This window comes from Bufo gargarizans, chromosome 6, assembly GCF_014858855.1.
Source record: "Bufo gargarizans isolate SCDJY-AF-19 chromosome 6, ASM1485885v1, whole genome shotgun sequence".
Taxonomy (NCBI): domain Eukaryota; kingdom Metazoa; phylum Chordata; class Amphibia; order Anura; family Bufonidae; genus Bufo; species Bufo gargarizans.
In genome coordinates, this window is record NC_058085.1 from 378,647,420 (window position 1) to 378,669,161 (window position 21,742).

The 21,742-nt window shown below is 44.9% G+C and overlaps 1 protein-coding gene across 3 annotated transcripts in view; it reads left to right on the top strand.

Moving 5' to 3' along the window:
• Positions 1-21,742, top strand: part of ABLIM1 (actin binding LIM protein 1) — a 241,197-nt gene that overhangs the window by 9,138 nt on the left and 210,317 nt on the right. The window contains exon 1 of one of the 3 annotated variants that reach the window (XM_044296709.1): positions 3,367-3,501. The exons of the other annotated variants lie outside the window; for them this stretch is intronic. Within the exon in view, the coding sequence (XP_044152644.1) occupies positions 3,492-3,501 (10 nt within the window). The 5' untranslated portion in view covers positions 3,367-3,491. Of the gene's footprint in view, positions 1-3,366; positions 3,502-21,742 lie in introns of those variants that run through there. 3 annotated transcript variants of the gene reach the window in all.

A 21,742-nucleotide genomic window follows, 5' to 3' on the forward strand; every position in this document is an offset into this window, starting at 1 on the left:
CGGAACACATACGTAAATGCATCCGTATGTCTTCTGTTTCCGTTCCGTTTTTTGCGGAACCATCTATTGAAAATGTTATGTCCAGCCCAATTTTTTCTATGTATTTACTGTATTTACGGAACGGAAAAATTGAATGGAAACGGAAACACAACGGAAACAAAAATTTAACAACGGATCCATTAAAAACGGTCCGCAAAACACTGAAAAAGCCATACGGTCGTGTGAACAAGCCCTAAAACACATTCTTGGCCCAGGAGCTTGCACTTCTGGTGCCGTTGCATCAACCATTCCCTTCATTTCCCTCTTACGTTTCTAATGGGAGCAGAGCCATTATCACGTCTCATCATTAAGAATTAGGTGTCTCCTCACTTGTGGCTTAATTACCCCCCAAACACCTGCCGCCATCCGTCAGCTTCATCAGACACATCGCAGGGCGCAATAAAACACAGGAAGCCCCGCGCATTGTGCGCGATCCCTGCTGAATGAATGCCCTTTCTTAATCTCAAGAAGCAGAAAGAATGACAAATATCATTCCATAAAGCGGCGGCGGCGGAATTACAACTGAAAGTGTTTCTTTCTGGATCCCTGTTAACTGCACTGTACGGTGTAGCTGTATGGTTATACCGCATGTACACGTATGGGCCATGTGACCAGTACCCGGATACTATCAGGCCACATGTTGTATGGAGCTGTAATATGGCGCCTATAGTGGTCTGTGGGCCCATTCTGTACCTCCGTATAACCGCCAACTGATGTGGGGGTGTTAATAGCTTTGCTTCTAGAGGGAAATATTTCCATAAAATGCCGCCATACGGTGCACCAAAGGCCATAAGTGCACTTTGGGCTTGCAGTAGGTATGATATCATTCACTTCTGATGTCACCCTATAGGGGGAGCTTCTAATTCATTAGATTATCACTCAGCTTTTCCATCGCCCTGAATGTATACTTTCTATAGGTAGGTAATGATGGGGGGAGGGGAGGCGCCTGCACAGGCAGATTTGCTGTACAGGACTCTAGGAATAACCTGCCGTCAGCTGTGATTGCACATTGGCAGTCACTTAGTATTTCAGCAGTTGGGGGATCGACCCATCTACATGGGCCATTCAGGGGTCTGTGAGAGCTGGGGCAGCCACTGTGAGAGCTGGGGCAGCCACTGTGAGAGCTGGGGCAGCCACTGTCAGAGCTGGGGCAGCCACTGTGAGAGCTGGGGCAGCCACTGTGAGAGCTGGGGCAGCCACTGTGAGAGCTGGGGCCGCCACTGTGAGAGCTGGGGCAGCCACTGTGAGAGCTGGGGCCGCCACTGTGAGAGCTGGGGCCGCCACTGTGAGAGCTGGGGCCGCCACTGTGAGAGCTGGGGCCGCCACTGTGAGAGCTGGGGCCGCCACTGTGAGAGCTGGGGCCGCCACTGTGAGAGCTGGGGCCGCCACTGTCAGAGCTGGGGCCGCCACTGTCAGAGCTGGGGCAGCCACTGTCAGAGCTGGGGCAGCCATACTGCTCGTCATCCAGCTTTCCCAGGATCAGATATAAACTCAAAACTGGAAGAATAAAATTCACAGAAGACGTCTCAAGGACGAGGTCGGTGGTAAAAGACATCTTTATTGGAGTCTATAAGGAGTGACAGATGGCGAGGCCCCAGTGAAGTGAATGGCGCAGCTGCGTTCTCGGCGGCTCGTTTTCTATAGGATGTGTACTTAGTCTCCTCGTATTTGCGTTTGTGAATGTTTTTGTGGAAATTCTGCATTCCTCCTGCGGTCGGGGGGGGGGGGGGGGGGGGTGTCTCTGGTGACAAATACGAGAAATGTGCATTTAACTGCTATTTAACGTGTTGCATTTATTAGATTTGAACTTTTGCACTTGGTACGAGCAGAGCGTCATCCTCTGTGAGCGGCACAAAGCAGCAACACCGCTCCTGTGCGGGACTCCAGGCTCAGAGCTCTCACCTGCACTGATACATTGTAACAAACCCAACTGGCTCAGGAGAGAGGTTGTACATACATTGTAACAAACCAATCAACTCTGCGCAGGACCAGATCAGGACAGCTTTTCAGCCTCTGAATGGAAACAAGAGTATTCTCCTTCACAGCAAGCAGAGATCTTGATAATGATGAAGATTTGAAACACAAAGGGTTAGCTATAATAAGCTTGGAGTTACATGCACCAGTCTTAGGGCTCATTCACACGACCGTGGTTTGGTTCCGCATCCGAACCGCATTTTTTGCTGCTCGGGTGCGGACCCATTCACTTCAATGGGGCCGCAAAAGATGTGAATAGCCCTCCACTTGCTGTCCGCATCCGTTGCTCCGTTCTGTGGCCCCGCAAAAATTATAAGTCATGTCCTATTCTTGTCCGTTTTGCGGACAAGAATAGGCATTTCTATAAAGGGCCGTCCGTTCTGCAAATTGCGGAAGGCACACGGGCGGTATCCGTGTTTTGCGGATACGCAATTTGCAGACCGCAAAACACGGTGTGAACAAGCCCTTAGTGAGAAGTCAGTTGGTGTAAAATGCACCCGATTTATAAAGAAGTACAGGCCTCTTAATAAATGTGACATATCTTCTGTTGGGCTGCATGAGGTCATGCCCCCCTGCGATGCCCCCTCTGCGATGCCCCCCCTCTGCGATGCCCCCTCTGCGATGCCCCCTCTCTGATGCCCCCTCTGCGATGCCCCCCCCTCTGCGATGCCCCCCCTCTACGATGCCCCCTCTGCGATGCCCCCTCTGCGATGCCGCCCCCCATTTTTCACTACTTTTGAAAAGCAGCGAGAGAAGTGAAATGTAATAATTAATAATAATTTGCGACTAAGTGGCAAAAACTGCTTGATATATCTGCCCCAAAGTCTGCACCATGATTGACAGTAACGGGATTTTGCATCCTTAAAGGGGCGCTCAATTTTGGTGAATCTCTTAAGGTCTCGGAAAAATGTGCAGCTCTGAGGATTTTCCGTTGCAGGGCCCTCAATGATCAGGTGCAGCAACTGTTTAATTCCCTGCAGCGCCCCCACAGGAGAAATGAAGCATTACACAGTTCCACTGAAATGAATGGACTGGCTGTGGAATTTGGGGATGTGCTGGGTCCTCCAGAGAGACCGCTGCGGTGCACAGCGATATGTGTGGACAGGAGCGTGGCAGTAAGATCCCAGCATTACCGGAACTGTATTGGTCACTTAAAAGGTAAATATCGCAGACGACCTGCGAAGTTCTTTCTGAAGGGAGCAGAATGTGAACTGACTCCAAAAACATTCTGGCCAAGTATGAGCACAGCGGAGGAGTCAGCCCCACGAGGTGGAGTCCGATCTGCAGCCTCCGCAGCATTTCCCGGTATTGTCGTCGCTGCTCGAGCTGAATATTGGAGCGAATGATCGGATAAAAACTAATCTCAGCTCCATCAACAATACCAGGAACTCCGGCAGCTGAATGCAGGCTCTGCCCTAAATCCAGAGAATTCACAGGAAAAGCTGTTGCCCAGGAGCTGGCGCTGTACATTGGAGCGTATGGTAAAGGGTGAGGTATATAGAGTATATAGAAGCAGTGTACACTGGAGCGTATAGTATAGGAGGTACTGTATATAGAGGCAGTGGTCACTGGAGCGTATAGTATAGGAGGTACTGTATATAGAGGCAGTGAACACTGGAGTATATGGTAAAGGGTGAGGTATATAAAGAGTATATAGAGGCAGTGTACACTGGAGTATATGGTTTAGGAGGTACTGTATATAGAGGCAGTGTACACTGGAGTATATGGTATACGGGGAGGTATATAGAGTATATAGAGACAGTGTACACTGGAGTATATGGCATAGGAGGTACTGTATATAGAGGCAGTGTACACTGGAGTATATGGTATAGGAGGTACTGTATATAGAGGCAGTGTACACTGGAGTATATGGCATAGGAGGTACTATATATAGAGGCAGTGTACACTGGGGTATATGGTATAGGAGGTACTGTATATAGAGGCAGTGTACACTGGAGTATATGGCTTAGGAGGTACTGTATATAGAGGCAGTGTACACTGGAGTATATGGCATAGGAGGTACTGTATATAGAGGCAGTGTACACTGGAGTATATAGTATAGGGGGAGGTATATAGAGTATATAGAGGCAGTGTACACTGGAGTATATGGCATAGGGGGTACTGTATATAGAGGCAGTGTACACTGGAGTATATGGTATAGGAGGTAATGTATATAGAGGCAGTGTACACTGGAGTATATGGTATAGGGGGAGGTATATAGAATATATAGAGGCAGTGTACACTGGAGTATATGGCATAGGGGGTACTGTATATAGAGGCAGTGTACACTGGAGTATATGGTATAGGGGGAGGTATATAGAGGCAGTGTACACTGGAGTATATGGCATAGGGGTACAGTATATAGAGGCAGTGTACATTGGAGTATATGGCATAGGAGGTACTGTATATAGAGGCAGTGTACACTGGGGTATATGGTATAGGAGGTACTGTATAAAGAGGCAGTGTACACTGGAGTATATGGTATAGGGGGAGGTATATAGAGTATATAGAAGCAGTGTACACTGGAGTATATGGCATTGGAGGTACTGTATATAGAGGCAGTGTACATTGGAGTATATGGCATAGGAGGTACTGTATATAGAGGCAGTGTACACTGGAGTATATGGTATAGGAGGAGGTATATAGAGTATATAGAAGCAGTGTACACTGGAGTATAAGGCATTGGAGGTACTGTATATAGAGGCAGTGTACACTGGAGTATATGGTATAGGAGGTACTGTATATAGAGGCAGTGTACACTGGAGTATATGGCATAGGAGGTACTGTATATAGAGGCAGTGTACACTGGAGTATATGGCATAGGAGGTACTGTATATAGAGGCAGTGTACACTGGAGTATATGGTATAGGAGGTACTGTATATAGAGGCAGTGTACACTGTAGTATATGGTATAGGAGGTAATGTATATAGAGGCAGTGTACACTGGAGTATATAGTATAGGGGGAGGTATATAGAGGCAGTGTACACTGGAGTATATGGCATAGGGGGTACTGTATATAGAGGCAGTGTACACTGGAGTATATGGTATAGGAGGTACTGTATATAGAGGCAGTGTACACTGGAGTATATGGCATAGGAGGTACTGTATATAGAGGCAGTGTACACTGGAGTATATGGTATAGTAGGTAATGTATATAGAGGCAGTGTACACTGGAGTATATAGTATAGGGGGAGGAATATAGAGTATATAGAGGCAGTGTACACTGGAGTATATGGCATAGGGGGTACTGTATATAGAGGCAGTGTACACTGGAGTATATGGTATAGGAGGTACTGTATATAGAGGCAGTGTACACTGGAGTATATGGCATAGGAGGTACTGTATATAGAGGCAGTGTACAGTGGAGTATATGGTATAGGGGGTACTGTATATAGAGGCAGTGTACACTGGAGTATATGGTATAGGAGGTACTGTATATAGAGGCAGTGTACACTGGAGTATATAGTATAGGAGGCACTGTATATAGAGGCAGTGTACACACTGGAGTATATGGCATAGGGGGTACTGTATATAGAAACAGTGTACACTGGAGTATATAGTATAGGGGGAGGTATATAGAGTATATAGAGGCAGTGTACACTGGAGTATATGGCCTAGGGGGTACTGTATATAGAAGCAGTGTACACTGGAGTATATAGCATAGGGGGAGGTATATAGAGTATATAGAGGCAGTGTACACTGGAGTATATGGCATAGGAGGTACTGTATATAGAGGCAGTGTACACTGGAGTATATAGTATAGGAGGTAATGTATATAGAGGCAGTGTACACTGGAGTATATGGTATAGGGGGAGGTAAATAAAGAGTATATAGAGGCAGTGTACACTGGAGTATATGGCATAGGAGGTACTGTATATAGAGGCAGTGTACACTGTAGTATATGGTATAGGAGGTAATGCATATAGAGGCAGTGTACACTGGAGTATATAGTATAGGGGGAGGTATATAGAGTATATAGAGACAGTGTACACTGGAGTATATAGTATAGGAGGCACTGTATATAGAGGCAGTGTACACACTGGAGTATATGGCATAGGGGGTACTGTATATAGAAGCAGTGTACACTGGAGTATATGGCATAGGAGGTACTGTATATAGAGGCAGTGTACACTGGAGTATATAGTATAGGGGGAGGTATATAGAGTATATAGAAGCAGTATACACTGGAGTATATGGCATAGGAGGTGCTGTATATAGTGGCAGTGTACACTGGAGTATATGGCATAGTAGGTACTGTATATAGAGGCAGTGTACACCGGAGTATATAGTATAGGGGGAGGTATATAGAGTATATAGAAGCAGTGTACACTGGAGTATATGGCATAGGAGGTACTGTATATAGAGGCAGTGTACACTGGAATATATAGTATAGGGGGAGGTATATAGAGGCAGTGTACACTGGAGTATATGGCATAGGGGTACTGTATATAGAAGCAGTGAACACTGGAGTATATAGTATAGGGGGAGGTATGTAGAGTATATAGAGGCAGTGTACACTGGAGTATATAGTATAGGAGGCACTGTATATAGAGGCAGTGTACACACTGGAGTATATGGCATAGGGGGTACTGTATATAGAAGCAGTGTACACTGGAGTATATGGTATAGGGGGTACTGTATATAGAGACAGTGTACACTGGAGTATATGGTATAGGAGGTACTGTATATAGAGGCAGTGTACACTGGAGTATATGGTATATGAGGTACTGTATATAGAGGCAGTGTACACTGGAGTATATAGTATAGGAGGCACTGTATATAGAGGCAGTGTACACACTGGAGTATATGGCATAGGGGGTACTGTATATAGAAGCAGTGTACACTGGAGTATATAGTATAGGGGGAGGTATATAGAGTATATAGAGGCAGTGTACACTGGAGTATATGGCATAGGGGGTACTGTATATAGAGGCAGTGTACACTGGAGTATATAGTATAGGAGGTACTGTATATAGAGGCAGTGTACACTGGAGTATATGGTATAGGAGGTACTGTATATACAGGCAGTGTACACTGGAGTATATGGTATAGGGGGAGGTATATAGAGTATATAGAGGCAATGTACACTGGAGTATATAGCATAAGAGGCACTGTATATAGAGGCAGTGTACACTGGAGTATATAGCATAGGAGGCACTGTATATAGAGGCAGTGTACACTGGAGTATATGGTATAGGAGGTACTGTATATAGAGGCAGTGTACACTGGAGTATATAGTATAGGAGGCACTGTATATAGAGGCAGTGTACACACTGGAGTATATGGCATAGGGGGTACTGTATATAGAAGCAGTGTACACTGGAGTATATAGTATAGGGGGAGGTATATAGAGGCAGTGTACACTGGAGTATATGGCATAGGGGGTACTGTATATAGAAGCAGTGTACACTGGAGTATATAGTATAGGGGGAGGTATATAGAGTATATAGAGGCAGTGTACACTGGAGTATATAGTATAGGAGATACTGTATATAGAGGCAGTGTACACTGGAGTATATGGCATAGGAGGTACTGTATATAGAAGCAGTGTACACTGGAGTATATGGTATAGGGGGATGTATATAAAGAGTATATAGAGGCAGTGTACACTGGAGTATATGGCATAGGTGGTACTGTATATAGAGGCAGTGTACACTGTAGTATATGGTATAGGAGGTAATGTATATAGAGGCAGTGTACACTGGAGTATATAGTATAGGGGGAGGTATATAGAGTATATAGAGACAGTGTACACTGGAGTATATAGTATAGGAGGCACTGTATATAGAGGCAGTGTACACTGGAGTATATGGCATAGGGGGTACTGTATATAGAAGCAGTGTACACTGGAGTATATGGCATAGGAGGTACTGTATATAGAGGCAGTGTACACTGGAGTATATGGCATAGTAGGTACTGTATATAGAGGCAGTGTACACTGGAGTATATAGTATAGGGGGAGGTATATAGAGTATATAGAGGCAGTGTACACTGGAGTATATAGTATAGGAGGTACTGTATATAGAGGCAGTGTACACACTGGAGTATATGGCATAGAGGGTACTGTATATAGAAGCAGTGTACACTGGAGTATATAGTATAGGGGGAGGTATATAGAGTATATAGAGGCAGTGTACACTGGAGTATATAGTATAGGAGGCACTGTATATAGAGGCAGTGTACACACTGGAGTATATGGCATGGGGGGTACTGTATATAGAAGCAGTGTACACTGGAGTATATGGCATAGGGGGTACTGTATATAGAGGCAGTGTACACTGGAGTATATAGTATAGGAGGTACTGTATATAGAGGCAGTGTACACTGGAGTATATGGTATAGGGGGAGGTATATAGAGTATATAGATGCAGTGTACACGGGAGTATATAGTATAGGAGGTACTGTATATAGAGGCAGTGTACACTGGAGTATATGGTATAGGAGGCACTGTATATAGAGGCAGTGTACACTGGAGTATATAGTATAGGAGGCACTGTATATAGAGGCAGTGTACACTGGAGTATATAGTATAGGAGGCACTGTATATAGAGGCAGTGTACACTGGAGTATATAGTATAGGAGGCACTTTATATAGAGGCAGTGTACACTGGAGTATATAGTATAGGAGGTACTGTATATAGAGGAAGTGTACACCGGAGTATATAGTATATGAGGCACTGTATATAGAGGCAGTGTACACTGGAGTATATAGTATAGGAGGTACTGTATATAGAGGCAGTGTACACTGGAGTATATAGCATAGGAGGTACTGTATATAGAGGCAGTGTACACTGGAGTATATAGTATAGGAGGCACTGTATATAGAGGCAGTGTACACCGGAGTATATAGTAAAGGAGGCACTGTATATAGAGGCAGTGTAGACCGGAGTATATAGCATAGGAGGCACTGTATATAGAGGCAGTGTAGACCGGAGTATATAGTATAGGAGGTACTGTATATAAAGGCAGTGTACACTGGAGTGTATAGTATAGGAGGTACTGTATATAGAGGCAGTGTACACTGGAGTATATAGTATAGGAGGCACTGTATATAGAGGCAGTGTACACTGGAGTGTATAGTATAGGAGGTACTGTATATAGAGGCAGTGTACACCGGAGTATATAGTATAGGAGGCACTGTATATAGAGGCAGTGTACACTGGAGTGTATAGTATAGGAGGCACTGTATATAGAGGCAGTGTACACTGGAGTATATAGCATAGGAGGCACTGTATATAGAGGCAGTGTACACTGGAGTATATAGTAGAGGAGGCACTGTATATAGAGGCAGTGTACACTGGAGTATATAGTATAGGAGGCACTGTATATAGAGGCAGTGTACACCGGAGTATATAGTATAGGGGGTACTGTATATAGAGGCAGTGTACACCGGAGTATATAGTATAGGGGGTACTGTATATAGAGGTAGTGTACACTGGAGTATATGGTATAGGAGGCACTGTATATAGAGGCAGTGTACACTGGAGTATATGGTATAGGAGGCACTGTATATAGAGGCAGTGTACACTGGAATATATAGTATAGGAGGCACTGTATATAGAGGCAGTGTACACTGGAGTATATGGTATAGGAGGCACTGTATATAGAGGCAGTGTACACTGGAATATATAGTATAGGAGGCACTGTATATAGAGGCAGTGTACACTGGAGTATATAGTATAGGAGGCACTGTATATAGAGGCAGTGTACACTGGAGTATATGGTATAGGAGGCACTGTATATAGAGGCAGTGTACACCGGAGTATATAGTATAGGAGGCACTGTATATAGAGGCAGTGTACACTGGAGTATATAGTATAGGAGGCACTGTATATAGAGGCAGTGTACACTGGAGTATATAGTATAGGAGGCACTGTATATAGAGGCAGTGTACACTGGAGTATATAGTATAGGAGGTACTGTATATAGAGGCAGTGTACACCGGAGTATATAGTAGAGGAGGCACTGTATATAGAGGCAGTGTACACTGGAGTATATAGTATAGGAGGCACTGTATATAGAGGCAGTGTACACTGGAGTATATAGTATAGGAGGCACTGTATATAGAGGCAGTGTACACTGGAGTATATAGTATAGGAGGTACTGTATATAGAGGCAGTGTACACTGGAGTATATAGTATAGGAGGCACTGTATATAGAGGCAGTGTACACTGGAGTATATAGTATAGGAGGTACTGTATATAGAGGCAGTGTACACCGGAGTATATAGTAGAGGAGGCACTGTATATAGAGGCCCACTCTTTATTACAGCGTACAATGTACAGTAAATATGAGGTCTCCGCCTTTGCCGTCTTCTCCTGCTGTTGGGGGTGTCGGCTGTTTGGCGCGCGTTCCTTGAAGGGATTGGCAGGATCCAAACACACCCTGAGACTGTGGAAAAACACCCGGAGGACAGGCCGCATCCTGCTCCTTACTCCGCAGCCTGTCATTAAGTTACCTGGGCCTCCTGCATGGTGTCAGGAAGTTATCTGATGGGAGTTATAGTCCTGCACCCTGGGGTGAAACTGCTGGAAAACAGCAAAACTACCTGTATTAACCCTGTCCTGGCTGCAGCGGCTGTGGATGGCGCCCATTACCCAGTATAGGACAATCATTTATGCATTTCCTGATCATAGCTCTACACTGGTCTAGACAATGCTGACACATTGTAGCAAACTTCTGCTGCATTCAGCACACAGAGCATTGTCAGCAATGGATACAATTGCAACAAACCCTCAGCTGAGAACAGGGCTAGCTTTATACAGGTTTAGTCTCTGAATGTAAACTAGAGTGTTTTTATTCACTGACAGCAAACAGAGATTGATGCAGAAAGTTGCTGAACTGTTATTTATGCAGAGATTACGCTTTGCTTAACCCGTCTAATAATGAAAATCCCGCTGTGCCCGTCCTCCCGGGTAATACAAGCGGCTCTGGCGAAGCTTCGGCGGGGAAAGTATCAGTAATGAAGAATGATTGCGCACTGGATACAGTGTTACCACATCCGCTGACCTGCCATCCCCGTGCCGTCAGAAAGGGGGCGCTGCTCAGGCCACGTCAATGTCAAGGATTTCACCTTCATAAAAACTTGAGATGAAAGCAGCACAATGATCATCCCTGGACCCGGCGCATCGGGGGTCAGTTAATAGATGCCGGTCTTAATAAGCCCCAAACCTGGCGGTGGATCCGCTGGGGTTATTACCAGGCGCTTCTAATGTCAGAAGGCTTCCGAGCGGTCTTACATTTAGACCATTTTCTACTCCTAAAACAGCCATAGAAAACGGTAAATGAGACGGACCCGCCGGCCGCCCCCTTCTCTGCCCCATGTCACCCCCACTATTCTAGGCCTGGCGCCAGCGGGGAGAAGACGCAGATTGTGGGCGAAAGGACCTGTTTAATAAATGACCCCCACAGTGTTCAGTGTCACAGACTGTATCACACAGGATAGGATTAGATACACAGCTCAGCAGACGGTATCACACAGGATAGGATTAGATACACAGCTCAGCAGGCAGTATCACACAGGAGAGGATTAGATACACAGCTCAGCAGACAGTATCACACAGGATAGGATTAGATACACAGCTCAGCAGGCAGTATCACACAGGAGAGGATTAGATACACAGCTCAGCAGACAGTATCACACAGGATAGGATTAGATACACAGCTCAGCAGACTGTATCACACAGGATAGGATTAGATACACAGCTCAGCAGACTGTATCACACAGGATAGGATTAGATACACAGCTCAGCAGACTGTATCACACAGGATAGGATTAGATACACAGCTCAGCAGACTGTATCACACAGGATAGGATTAGATACACAGCTCAGCAGACGTATCACACAGGATAGGATTAGATACACAGCTCAGCAGACAGTATCACACAGGATAGGATTAGATACACAGCTCAGCAGACAGTATCACACAGGATAGGATTAGATACACAGCTCAGCAGACAGTATCACACAGGATAGGATTAGATTACACAGCTCAGCAGACAGTATCACACAGGATAGGATTAGATACACAGCTCAGCAGACAGTATCACACAGGATAGGATTAGATACACAGCTCAGCAGACAGTATCACACAGGATAGGATTAGATACACAGCTCAGCAGACAGTATCACACAGGATAGGATTAGATACACAGCTCAGCAGACAGTATCACACAGGATAGGATTAGATACACAGCTCAGCAGACAGTATCACACAGGATAGGATTAGATACACAGCTCAGCAGACAGTATCACACAGGATAGGATTAGATACACAGCTCAGCAGACAGTATCACACAGGATAGGATTAGATACACAGCTCAGCAGACAGTATCACACAGGAAGGATTAGATACACAGCTCAGCAGACAGTATCACACAGGATAGGATTAGATACACAGCTCAGCAGGACAGTATCACACAGGATAGGATTAGATACACAGCTCAGCAGACAGTATCACACAGGATAGGATTAGATACACAGCTCAGCAGACAGTATCACACAGGATAGGATTAGATACACAGCTCAGCAGACAGTATCACACAGGATAGGATTAGATACACAGCTCAGCAGACAGTATCACACAGGATAGGATTAGATACACAGCTCAGCAGACAGTATCACACAGGATAGGATTAGATACACAGCTCAGCAGACAGTATCACACAGGATAGGATTAGATACACAGCTCAGCAGACTGTATCACACAGGATAGGATTAGATACACAGCTCAGCAGACAGTATCACACAGGATAGGATAGATACACAGCTCAGCAGACAGTATCACACAGGACAGGATTAGATACACAGCTCAGCAGACAGTATCACACAGGATAGGATTAGATACACAGCTCAGCAGACAGTATCACACAGGATAGGATTAGATACACAGCTCAGCAGACAGTATCACACAGGATAGGATTAGATACACAGCTCAGCAGACAGTATCACACAGGATAGGATTAGATACACAGCTCAGCAGACAGTATCACACAGGATAGGATTAGATACACAGCTCAGCAGACAGTATCACACAGGATAGGATTAGATACACAGCTCAGCAGACAGTATCACACAGGATAGGATTAGATACACAGCTCAGCAGACAGTATCACACAGGATAGGATTAGATACACAGCTCAGCAGACAGTATCACACAGGATAGGATTAGATACACAGCTCAGCAGACAGTATCACACAGGATAGGATTAGATACACAGCTCAGCAGACAGTATCACACAGGATAGGATTAGATACACAGCTCAGCAGACAGTATCACACAGGATAGGATTAGATACACAGCTCAGCAGACAGTATCACACAGGATAGGATTAGATACACAGCTCAGCAGACAGTATCACACAGGATAGGATTAGATACACAGCTCAGCAGACAGTATCACACAGGATAGGATTAGATACACAGCTCAGCAGACAGTATCACACAGGATAGGATTAGATACACAGCTCAGCAGACAGTATCACACAGGATAGGATTAGATACACAGCTCAGCAGACAGTATCATACAGCATAGGATTAGATACACAGCTCAGCAGACAGTATCACACAGGATAGGATTAGATACACAGCTCAGCAGACAGTATCACACAGGATAGGATTAGATACACAGCTCAGCAGACAGTATCACACAGGACAGGATTAGATACACAGCTCAGCCGACTTTATCACACAGGATAGGATTGGATACACAGCTCAGCAGACAGTATCACACAGGAGAGGATTAGATACACAGCTCAGCAGACAGTATCACACAGGATAGGATTAGATACACAGCTCAGCAGACAGTATCACACAGGATAGGATTAGATACACAGCTCAGCAGACAGTATCACACAGGATAGGATTAGATACACAGCTCAGCAGACAGTATCATACAGCAGAGGATTAGATACACAGCTCAGCAGACAGTATCACACAGGATAGGATTAGATACACAGCTCAGCAGACAGTATCACACAGGATAGGATTAGATACACAGCTCAGCAGACAGTATCACACAGGACAGGATTAGATACACAGCTCAGCCGACTTTATCACACAGGATAGGATTAGATACACAGCTCAGCAGACAGTATCACACAGGAGAGGATTAGATACACAGCTCAGCAGACAGTATCACACAGGATAGGATTAGATACACAGCTCAGCAGACAGTATCACACAGGATAGGATTAGATACACAGCTCAGCAGACAGTATCACACAGGATAGGATTAGATACACAGCTCAGCAGACAGTATCATACAGCAGAGGATTAGATACACAGCTCAGCAGACAGTATCACACAGGATAGGATTAGATACACAGCTCAGCAGACAGTATCACACAGGATAGGATTAGATACACAGCTCAGCAGACAGTATCACACAGGACAGGATTAGATACACAGCTCAGCCGACTTTATCACACAGGATAGGATTAGATACACAGCTCAGCAGACAGTATCACACAGGAGAGGATTAGATACACAGCTCAGCAGACAGTATCACACAGGATAGGATTAGATACACAGCTCAGCAGACAGTATCACACAGGATAGGATTAGATACACAGCTCAGCAGACAGTATCACACAGGATAGGATTAGATACACAGCTCAGCAGACAGTATCACACAGGATAGGATTAGATACACCGCTCAGCAGCTTTCTGTACCTTGAGACTTTTTCATAAACTCTTCTAGTTCCAGCCCCTCTGCAATCTTAATAATGTTCTGGGTTGGAAGGGGTTCCCCTTTAATCCTCCCTCCTTTCTTTTAGTACAAATGTTCAGCAGAAAGTGAGACGCTGTGTGGAAAAATAACTCAGCAATGACTCTAATATTCACTATTATTTATATCACTGCAATGTTACACGGCGGGAGAGGAAGAGACTGAGGCGATTATAGTGAATTGTGGAGCATCGAAAAGAGCAACTCCACTAACAATTTACACAACATGACGGGGGCAGCAACATTTCTATATGGAAGGCTATAACTAATACAACTGTATATACTATAATACTGCCTACTATATACAAGAATATAACTACTATAATACTGCTCCTATGTACAAGAATATAACTACTATAATACTGCCTCCTATATACAAGAATATAACTACTATAATACTGCCTTCTATGTACAAGAATATAACTACTATAATCCTGCTCCTATGTACAAGAATATAACTACTATAATACTGCCTCCTATGTACAAGAATATAACTACTATAATACTGCCTACTATGTACAAGAATATAACTACTATAATACTGCTCCTATGTACAAGAATATAACTACTATAATACTGCTCCTATGTACAAGAATATAACTACTATAATACTGCTCCTATGTACAAGAATATAACTACTATAATACTGCTCCTATGTACAAGAACATAACTACTATAATACTGCCTCCTATGTACAAGAATATAACTACTATAATCCTGCTCCTATGTACAAGAATATAACTACTATAATACTGCTCCTATGTACAAGAATATAACTACTATAATACTGTCCTATGTACAAGAATATAACTGCTATAATACTGCTCCTATGTACAAGAATATAACTACTATAATACTGCTCCTATGTAGAAGAATATAACTACTATAATACTGCCTCCTATGTACAAGAATATAACTACTATAATCCTGCTCCTATGTACAAGAATATAACTACTATAATACTGCTCCTATGTACAAGAATATAACTACTATAATACTGTCCTATGTACAAGAATATAACTACTATAATACTGCTCCTATGTACAAGGATATAACTACTATAATACTGCTCCTATGTACAAGAATATAACTGCTATAATACTGCCTCCTATGTACAAGACTATAACTACTATAATACTGCTCCTATGTACAAGAATATAACTACTATAATACTGTCCTATGTACAAGAATATAACTACTATAATACTGCTCCTATGTACAAGACTATAACTACTATAATACTACTCCTATGTACAAGAATATAACTACTATAATACTGCCTCCTATGTACAAGAATATAACTACTATAATACTGCTCCTATGTACAAGAATATAACTACTATAATACTGCTCCTATGTACAGGAATATAACTACTATAATACTGCTCCTATGTAGAAGAATATAACTACTATAATACTGCCTCCTATGTACAAGAATATAACTACTATAATACTGCTCCTATGTACAGGAATATAACTACTATAATACTGCTCCTATGTAGAAGAATATAACTACTATAATACTGCCTCCTATGTACAAGAATATAACTACTATAATACTGCTCCTATGTACAAGAATATAACTACTATGATCAGGGGCGTTGTTAGGGTCTCAAAAGATCCGGGGTCCAAGCCCCAATGAATATGGCCACCCTAGCCCCTACTCCCCCCCCCCCCCCCCCCCACACCGCACTTTCCTGTACTCGTCATAGAGCAGCACATACAGCACCTCTCACATCCAGCGCCTCCAGGTGACTCTCCTCTGATGTAGGTCTTCTCCATTCAGTCCAGACATCTTCTCTCAGCCGCCTCGTCTCTGCAGAGTGTGACGCACGGACATCTCAGATTCCTCACTTTTCTATCATCATCCCCCAACCTGGAGCCCCCACAGTGTTATCCTGCTGCTCGCTGTGCTCCCCAGTACCCCCAAATACTATTAGTGCCCCCCATAGTAATAGTGCTCCTCATAGTCTCACCAATATTTATTCCCTTCTAGAATGCCCTCAGTAATACTGCTCCAAACAGTGATAATGCTCCCCAAGAGTGCCTCCATTAGTAGAAGAGCCCTCCAGTATTAATAATACCCTCACAGAGTCACCAGTACAAATAAGCCCCCCCCCCTATTGTTGCCCCAGTGGTAATAAAGCTCTCCACAGACCCGTCAGTAGTAATAAGGCCCCCATAGTGCTCTTAGTAGAAAGAATGCAGATCTATAAGACCCTCCTATAGAGACCCCAGTAGTAATTAGAACGCCTATAATGTCCCCTGGATTTGCAGTGCCCCCTGCAGTTATAATCCTCCCTCCACTATACAGTCCCATGTAAATAACATCACAATATCTGTCCTGCCCCCTTCAATATACAGTCCTATGTAAATAACATCGCTCCACTCCCTTCAGCCCCTCCAACATACAGTCCCATGTAAATAACATCACACCATCTCTTCAGCCCCCTCCAATATACAGTCCCATGTAAATAATATCCCTCTCTATCTACAGCCACCTCCAAAATACAGTCCCATGTAAATGGTATCACCTCCTCCTGTCACGGCCACGGTTATGGTCGTGACTCCTTGGGAGCCGCATACAGTTGCCCGCGGTTGTGGTTGTTGTGTCAACTGCAGCTGAGGCATAATGTAGTTGGCCTCAGTGCGGTTGCCGCGGACAACAGCTGTGTGTGCGGTTCCCTTGGAGTTGTGTGCGTGTGTGGATGCACTTTGTTTGTATGTCTGGTGTGCACTTGTTGCTGATTGGTGCGCACGTACATCTTCCTTTCACTGTGGCTGCCCGTGGCAGCGTCTGGTATGTTGTACATGTGGTGGCAGTGTCCTGGCCTTCGGGCTGTCTTTCTGGACGGCTGCCACCCATGTCGTTGCCAGCGGCAACAGCCACAGTGTGATCTGTTGGACACTTCCCCTGTCTGTGACTTTCCCTTCTGTGGTGCTGGAAGGGTTAACTCCCTTCCCAGTGTGTGAGTGATGTCACTGGGTGTGTCTGACTGTGGGGTGTGGCTTCTTGGCCTATATAGCCTGAGTGTCTTGCATGGTTCAGTAGGTTGCTTCAGCCCTGCTAGCTGGAGCAGCCTCCTGTGCATATGACCTGCCTGTGAGAGCCACCCCTGTGGTCATAAAAGTGTTTAGTTGTTATGCCTATGTCTTTATGTGTGTGGTGTAGCATGTTGTTCTGTTGGGACCTTCTTATGTTTCTGTGCAGCATACGGTTCTGGATCCCTGTCTGTTTAGGGATCCAGTCAGCAAGGCTGTGGCAGGTTGGTGAACTTCTTGTTCGCCTGCCATTTCCGTATTGCTGTTTGTGTTCCCCTTTTCCCAACAGCTTGGCCATTGAGACTCCTGCTCCTCCGTGCCAAGGAGGAGTAGGTCGTCTTACCCAGCTCCTAGCTCAGGGATCTGCGGAGGGTAAGACAGGGCTCCGAGGTTCCTGCGCATGGGTCCTCCTACCATCAAGGTCGGCCCATGCAGGTTAGGAGTTAGGGTCAGGGTAGGGATGCGTGAGGAGGTGACCTGCTCCCTATCCTGTTCTCATGGCCGAGTAGCCACTACACCACCTGGCATCGCACGGCTGAGGGTTTCCCCCATCTTTAGCCGTGACACCTCCACAGCCGTCCTCAACATACAGTCCCATGTAAATAACCTCAGTTCCTTCCTCAGACCCCTCTAACATTCAGCCTCATGTAAATAACATCACTGCCTCCCACAGCCGCCTTCAACGTACAGTCCCATGTAAATGACATTACCCGGCCCCCTCCAACATTCAGTCCCATATAAATAACCACAGCTTCTTCCCCCAGGACTTCTCCTCCTCACTGCCCTCCTCTCCTGCACTGGTCACATGATGGTGACATCATCACAGGTCCTTCTCAACCACTGCCTGTTTTACTGGTCACATGACCTGTGATGTCATCACAGGTCCTTCAGCTCTTCAACTACATTAGATTCAGTTGTATTGCCGTCCTAAGGACTTACAATTGTATCTAGCTGGCAGGACATTCTGGGCCTGGGACAAAACATCAGGGGCCCTACCTTATCACTGGGCCAAGAAAGTCTTGGTACCTGCACTACTATGGGCGCCATGGAGGGCATTGCTTAGTTGGTGCAGGATTTAGCAGAGAGGGTCCAACTGTGAGACCAGTAACCCTGCTTCTGCAACCCTGTCCTGATGGAGCCTAAGATTAAAGGGGTCCTCTCTCTTCAGCAAGTGGCATTTATCATGTAGAGGAAGATAATGCAAGGCACTTACTAATGTATTGTGATTCTCCATGTTGGTTTCTTTGCTGGCTGGATTAATTTTTCCATCACATTATACATGGTTCGAATCCATGGTTACGACCACGCTACAGTCCATCAGTGGTGTCCATGTTTGCACACTATATGAGTGGTGGCCGGGACAATGGGGGCGCACATAGGCTAGTGATTTTTTTCTATAGTTTGCAAGCACGACCACCACTGATGGATTGCAAGGTGGTCGTAACCATGGAAACGAGCCGTGTATAATGTGATGGAAAAAATGAATCCAGCGAGCAAAGAAGGCAACATGGAGAATCACAGTACATCAGCAAGGGCCTTGTATTAACTACATCTACTGCCACTTGCTGCAGTCGGAGGACCCCTTTAAGCTCCCTCTCTGCTTCTCTGGTGATCGTAAGGGTTTTTGCGTCTTTTAGGGAAAGTTGCACACTGTATTTTCGGTTGAGACCTCACTCCTCGGGAACTGAGGCACAGAGAGTCGGAATCGTCATGTCTCTGTTGCACAGTGACCCCCAGGAGTGGGCATTTGCACTTCCACCTAATCCTTTTGTAGGATGAGCCTGACATGGCAGCCTACGCTGAAGATCTGCTCCTCTCTTTCCGTCAAGGCAGGCGGCCTGTCGAGTACTGCTCCGAGTTTCGCAGGTGGTGTACTGCGCCTGGCTGGAATGACCCGGCCCTTCGGTTACAGTTCAGACTGGGCCTCTCAGACACTTTGAAGGACCTGTTTGTTAGTCATCCAACCCCAAGGTCCTTAGAGGAGGCGATGTCTCCAGCTATTCGACTAGAATCAACGCTTAAGGGAACGTAACTCTGAAGGTTCTGTCTCTGTCCTTCTCCCTTCCCGTTTGTCTCTCAGTCTAAAGTGGTGAAGGCGCCAGTGGAGTCTGAAGTCCCCATGCAAGTGGGCACCACGTCTTCTCAGCAGAGGAAAGAACACTGGTTCAAGAATGACCTCTGCTTCTACTGCGGCAGTCCTGTCCAACTGAGTGATAATCGGGGAGGTCTCTCAGACGTACAAGCCTTTCCCGAAAAGACTGACAGGTTTCTATTGCCTATAAGTCTCTCTCTGTTTCTGGCCTAGCTTTGGGTTGCTTAGGGATTCAATTTACTTAGGTTTCCTAAACCAGTTCTGGTATCTGAGGTGGACACAACTTCTTTGGCCGGAGGATTTATTGAGTATAAGACACCAGATTTGGTAGTGAAGGTCAGTTCCATTCATTGGAGGTGTGTCTGAGGAATTACTAAAATGAGGTCCCCGATGCTGTAATCGTTGCATTTCTATCCAGCTTGCTGGTTTGGAAATAGAGGAAGGTCCATTACCTGAATTTATGAAGGATCTTTCCCTAAGGGCAAGATCTATAATCTTTCTGGACCCAAAAAGTCTAAAGAAGGGACATATTCGGCCGTCTGTATCCCCCTATGGGGGGTAGGTTCTTTTTTGTCAGGAAAAAAGACGGTGAACTACACCCTTGTTTTGACTATAGTTAATTAAATAGTATCGGTGTCAGGAACCAATATCCTCTTCTCCTTATCCTTGATCTCAGTGGTTTTCTTAGATTGACCTCAGAGGAGCCTCCAACTTGATTAGAATCTGGAAGGGGGACGAAGAGAAGACAGCATTTTTGATTACCTAGTGATGCCCTTTGGGCTGTGTAATGCCCCAGCAGTGTTCCAAAACCTCATTAATAATGTTCTTCATGAATTTCTGGGTCTCTTTGAGGGTATTTAAATTTTTTCTTCTGATTGGGCTTCCTATGTTGTGCATGTAAGGAAGGTTTTACAAAAATACAGAAAACCGAACTGTTTGCAAAACCGTTCCTGGGAAGACGTTTCCTTCCTGGGTTACATACTGACTCCTCAAACTTTTTATATGGACCCCGCCAAGGTGCAAGCCATTGTTGATTGGAATAGACCCACTTCCCTCAAGGCTCTTCAGAGGTTTCTGGGGTTTGAAAATTATTATAGAAAGTTTACTAGAAATGTTTCAATCATTGCCAAACCGCTGACAGATTTAACCAGGAAAGGGGCAGATCTGATGAACTGCTCCTCGGATGCGTTGTCTGCTTTTAAACCCTGAAAGAGTGTTTCAGTTGTGCTCCTCTACTCGCCCAGCCAGATGTCACCAAGCAATTCATTGATGAACTGAATGCTTCAGAGGTTGGAGTGGGCGCTGTATTAGGGGTCGTCTTCTCTGACTAATCTGCAGCCATGTGCATTCTTTTCTAGAAAATTCTCTTCTTCTGAGAAAAATGTTGACATTGTCAATTGGGCCTTCAAGGAATGGTCACATTTCTTAGAAAGGACCCATCATCAGGTCGTTGTACTTACTGATCGTAAGAACCCGGTGTTCCGTGACTGCTAGGCTCTTGGACCCCAGACAAGCACGCTGGGCCTTGCTCTTCACCCAGTTTAGTTTTATTGTTATGTATCATCCTGGGTCGGGCAATGTGAAAGCAGATATCTTCTCACGCAGTCTTGGGACCTGTGAGTCTATTGATAATAAACATTCATCCTCCTGGTATCGTCATTGCTGCTGTTAATCCTGATCAGGATTTAGCTCCCAGTGATCTTCCTTTTGGTAAATTGTTTGTGCCTCCATCTTAAAGTTTTGGAGGAGTCTCATTGCTCGGTACTTGAAGATCATCCGAGAGTTGCTGGGACTAAACATCTGGTCTCCAGAGCTTATGGTGGCCTACTTGGTCACAAGTTATGGTTGCCCTTGTCTCGGTATGTG